The sequence below is a fragment of the Platichthys flesus genome, chromosome 16, assembly GCF_949316205.1.
Source record: "Platichthys flesus chromosome 16, fPlaFle2.1, whole genome shotgun sequence".
NCBI lineage: Eukaryota > Metazoa > Chordata > Actinopteri > Pleuronectiformes > Pleuronectidae > Platichthys > Platichthys flesus.
The window spans coordinates 6,914,350-6,919,113 of NC_084960.1; the positions used below are offsets into that span (position 1 = coordinate 6,914,350).

At 40.5% G+C, this 4,764-nt stretch overlaps 1 protein-coding gene across 1 annotated transcript; it reads right to left on the reverse strand.

Annotated features, from left to right (window-relative positions):
* Window positions 1-499: 499 nt before the first annotated feature.
* Window positions 500-4,155, reverse strand: pvalb5 (parvalbumin 5). Its single transcript, XM_062407195.1, has 5 exons — window positions 3,272-4,155; window positions 2,680-2,756; window positions 1,472-1,604; window positions 995-1,104; window positions 500-765 (listed from the first exon to the last, which is right to left on the reverse strand). Exons 2-5 carry the CDS (start codon window positions 2,738-2,740, stop codon window positions 743-745), a joined length of 327 nt encoding a protein of 108 aa, XP_062263179.1. The 5' UTR covers window positions 2,741-2,756; window positions 3,272-4,155; the 3' UTR covers window positions 500-742.
* Between the last annotated feature and the right edge of the window lie 609 nt (window positions 4,156-4,764).

Below are 4,764 nucleotides of genomic sequence, written 5' to 3' on the forward strand. Positions count from 1 at the left end.
CTAATTAAAAGAAGATTTTGTTAAAGATCAGTAGAATCTGGGTTTTGAATTTTCCCCATTGCAACAGTTTTTTGGGGGGATAAATCTCTGCTGCTCTTTCCCCCCACATCAGTCTGTCCAGTCATCTTCCTCCAGATCCTTAAGATGGGTTGAGTTGTGCATGGCTGATCAATTTCATGCACTTTGCTTTTTATTAATAAATTGAGCAACTGTAATCATCAGATGTCACTTTATTGAAGAACATCAAGAACCAGCTCTCTCTTATCGATAACGAGTGGTGAAATAGCTCTAATAAATTATCATAATCTAGTCTTAACATCATAAATGTGCAGTAAATGATTAAGCTCAGACTTTGTACTCAGGATTAAGTGAAACTGAAAGTGTATATAACTTGTTACTATTGATTTAAATCCCACCACAAAGTTTAATCTTATCATCAAATAAGGGATGAAATGAGACCCTTTATACGTTCTGTATAAGAATGACCAGAAGACAAGGATTTCACATCTAATAAATAAATTTATTAATTCATTCCAGGTACCTGATCCACCAAATACACACACACACACACACAATTAATATCCAGCTTTCGCCGTCTGTCCACCACACATCTTATACACACACATCAACGAGGAGAGCAGCAGGCAGGGACAGAATATCTGAGGTTCTTCGCCACAAACCATCTGGAAAGTAGGGATTTTCCATTTTGAAAGACATCTGTTGTCACGTGTGTTCATTTTCTTTATTTCAGGAGGTCACAGAACTCTGAGGAGATCAAAAGACAGAGTGAATTCGTTTTCTGCAGGTAACATTTCATCGTTATGCAGCATCATGACTCAACAAACCCATAATATCTGCTCGTTTGTTTGAGGGCGCAGTTCTACGGTTTGTTAATATGGGCTTTTTATCAACTGCAACTTCAGCACTAAGTGGTGGACAGCTCCCCTGTGCAAGTGTGTACTGCATCTTTTTCCCATGTGTCACGAGCACCCACCTTCCATCCCAATCTTTCCATCGTCGTCCTTATCTCCTGCAGACATGAGGGACTTTGTCTCCGCCACAGTCAGCTCCCTTGCCTCTGGGGAGAAATTCTGAAGGAACAGTCTGATGGTCGGAAAAAAAGAAGAAAATCTGCAATAAGTTTAGACTTAAATCAACTTGGACCTTGTCTTTTCAGAGGGTGTTGCTCATCGTCCCTTTCAGGCCTTTCTGGGAGGGTGCAATCACCCTTTCTATCACTCACCAGTCCTCCCCCATGGATTACTCAATTCATTCATAGTCAAAATGCTGCTCCATTCCGGACAGCCTAATCTTTGCTTGAGGGTCATCACAAACGAGTCACCCAGCAGCCTTGCTCTAGCACAAGCAAACACACACACACACACACACATTCAAGCACAAACACAAGCACAAACACACACAAACACACACACACAAACACACACACACACAGACAAACATCCATCCTTACTTGAGCTCCTCTTCTTCAATGTATCCGCTCATGTCCTGGTCGAGGACCGTAAACACTTTCTTTCCATCTGCCTCAGATGAGCCGGCGAGTCCCACTTGGGCAAAGAAGGACTTGAAGTTGAACGTGCCTGGAGCTAAATGGGAAAATAGAGAGAGAGAGAGAGAGAGAGAGAATGGGGGGGGAGAGAAAGAGAGAAAGGGAACAGGAGAGTCAGACGAGGGAGTGAGAGGTCAATCGCAGAATGACAAGAAAGCAAGAATGGCGAGGGGCTGAATAGAGATGTCACATTCACTCTTTCGCTCAGATGACTTCCAATGACATTTACCAATATAGACCCCGCAGCGCATCACTGTCTTACACCATTTCAGGCGTTGTCATTATGCCATTGAAACAGTCAAAGCACACTGAATATCGCCTGTGGCTCTAATACAAACCTCAATGTTAAAAGCCCTTTGCTTATTGAGCTGTTCAGAGTGGAAACTCTGATCTAGAATAAGTTACCTTCAAGTAACTGAAACTGAATTGCTGAAGAAGACATGCAACCGCACCGCATGAGATATTAAAAGACTTACACTCTGAATTGATAAAAAATTGAAATAAGGGAGGGTTGTCCTAAAAAAAGTTGTCCCCACTTTCATTAGAAACTTTAGTTGTCCACCCCTTTTTATCATAAGTTACAGAAATGCTACCTCCTTATATTGATACTTGCAAAAAGTACAGATAACAAAATACACCTGAAAAAGTTTAAATGTTACTTTGCCTGAAACGTTGTGGGGTATTCTTGAATAAAGGGCATGTGAGCACTGACATTTGATTTCCATTGGAGTGGTTGAGAAATATCTGCCCTGTCATGCAGATATAATTGCTTGAGATAAATAATTAAGTGGTTTGGGATTTGAGGGCAGTATAATTCGTAGGATATGGTCTTCCCTGAGTGAACGCTCAACATAAACACTTTGGTAACTGGGTGGTAATTCCCCTCCTGCCTCACGGCTGCCAGGTTACCTGCTGGCTTCCTGTGAACAACACATCATACAGCCGTCCCCTGTGGGAGAGGGTTTGATGCTCCCTGTGTCTCTCGCCACAATATGTGAGAGGATGTGCAGTAAATTCACTTATCGCATGGGATGTGTTCTTGTGTTAATAATAAGATGTGTGTAAACTGTGTCTGCCCCTGCGTGTGAGTGTGAGCTGCATGTCTGACTCACCTTGACAAGCCTGGACCGCAGCCCTGATGTCCTCCTCGCTCAGCATCCCTGCAAATGCCATGGTCCTCTGTGAGTGCCTGAGGGATATGCAAACACACACACATGGAGGAAATGCAAAGTGATGGTAAATGAAACTGGCACAGGTGTTTCCTGCTGTCAGGTAACAGTCGGAAGACAGTCGAAAACTTGTGGACAGGTTAAGCCTTATCATGCCTCTGTGCATAGTCTATCAGCACTGTCTGACACTGTGGAGCTGAGTTGTACCTCTAATCAATTGTGCTGCACCACATTCACAATAGGGTGCAGCCACACTAACCAAGGATGTTAGAGTGTGGACTATTCTCAGTTGGAGCAATTAAGTTATTGTGGCATTGTTTAAAGCAGAGGGAAATCGACTTATGGTTAGAAATTGCCTAAGTCACTTAAAGGTGCAAATAATAAGAGGGATGCAAGTGTTATTTCCCCCTTACGTCCCCCTTCCTGCACTGAAACATTTTTGAGATGCTCCAATGGATACACACAGGACTTCCAGCAAAAATCAAACAAAAAAAGTAGCAACGCACATGCATTTGCAGAAAAATTTAGTACTCACTGTGTTTTTGGATGAGGGTTCCACGCTCTGAGTCTACGATCTCTGCCTTGTTTGCTTTGTGCCTCTTGCAGCTTCGTGATCCAGAGAACAAGAAGCAACCTGACGTATCTGTCCTCAAACCCAGTGAGATTCCCCCCACACAACACAGGATGCCTCCTCCTCCGGCTCCTCCTTCATCATCAGTTAATCAGAGCAGATAATTTTCTTACTCATACTGTTGTTCACACTCGCAGGCATAAAAGAATCATAATAGAAATTAAAACTGATAATCAAAAATAAATGCACTTTTATCCATGTAAATTTTGAGTGTGATATTTATCCCACCACTTATGTTTTACTGCTACAACAGAAACCACCACTACTCATAATCCACGATGTTATTCATATTCAAATCTTAATTGTTATTATTCGTATTGGTAAGTAATAATAGTAGCATGCTCAGGTTATAGAATATCCATTAACAGATAAGATGACTGTCATAGTTATCACTACTGTTCTAACTTTTAGAATTAATTGTATCCAGTCAATTTAAAAAATATGTGACACATGAATATGCAACTGTATATGTAAACTATATATGATATGATATTATATGAGAATTATAACCATTGCAACGTCTTAACAACCGATTGCAGTTATTGAATGTTATATGTTATGGACTGCACTTTAACTCTCTTAACTCTGCAATATTCACTGTGCTATATTCGTTCTGTCTGTGCAATACAATGGTTCATGAGCAATCCCTTCACTGTACATATTCTCTCACTGTACTAATTTGTCCTGCTTTATAGTTTTTATTCCATTCATATTTTCTACATTTTTATATATATATCCCTAACACTGATGTATTATAATCATAACACTTAAGTAATGCATGCTAGTTATGACTAACTGATGCTTATTTTGACGTTTGCTGCTGTAATATTGTAAATTCCCCCATTGTGGGACTAATAAAGGATTATCTTATCTTATCTTATCTTATCTTATCTTATCTTATCTTATCGTATCGTATCGTATCTTATCTTATCTTATCTTATCTTATCTTATCTTATCTTATCTTATCTTATCTTGTCTTGTCTTATCTCATTTCTTTATATAACCTTATAAAACATCAGGTGCCTTGAAAGGGACTACAAGCGCCATAACGTCATATTTTCAGCTATTACAATAAAGGTTTCATATTGTTCTCGTTTTGCTGTGATTGGAAATAAGTCGTACATCCAAGATGCAGTGTCAATATGTAAGAGAAGTCACGAGGCTTCCATCAAATGTCCGTCTGTAAAACGCAGTGTGAGGTTAAGGAGTGTCCATAAAGGCAGAAATAAAGATGGAATATGAACTGGTGATCCCTCCTGACCGGCGCTGCCTCACATGTTTGACGAGTGACTGGGTGTAAAAAGCTTTTCCTCAGCTTTGACACAAAGCGCTGGATTAACGGGATCTCCACGCTGATTGGTTGTGAGTGTTTAAGCCCACAACTGTCTGCCTTGCCA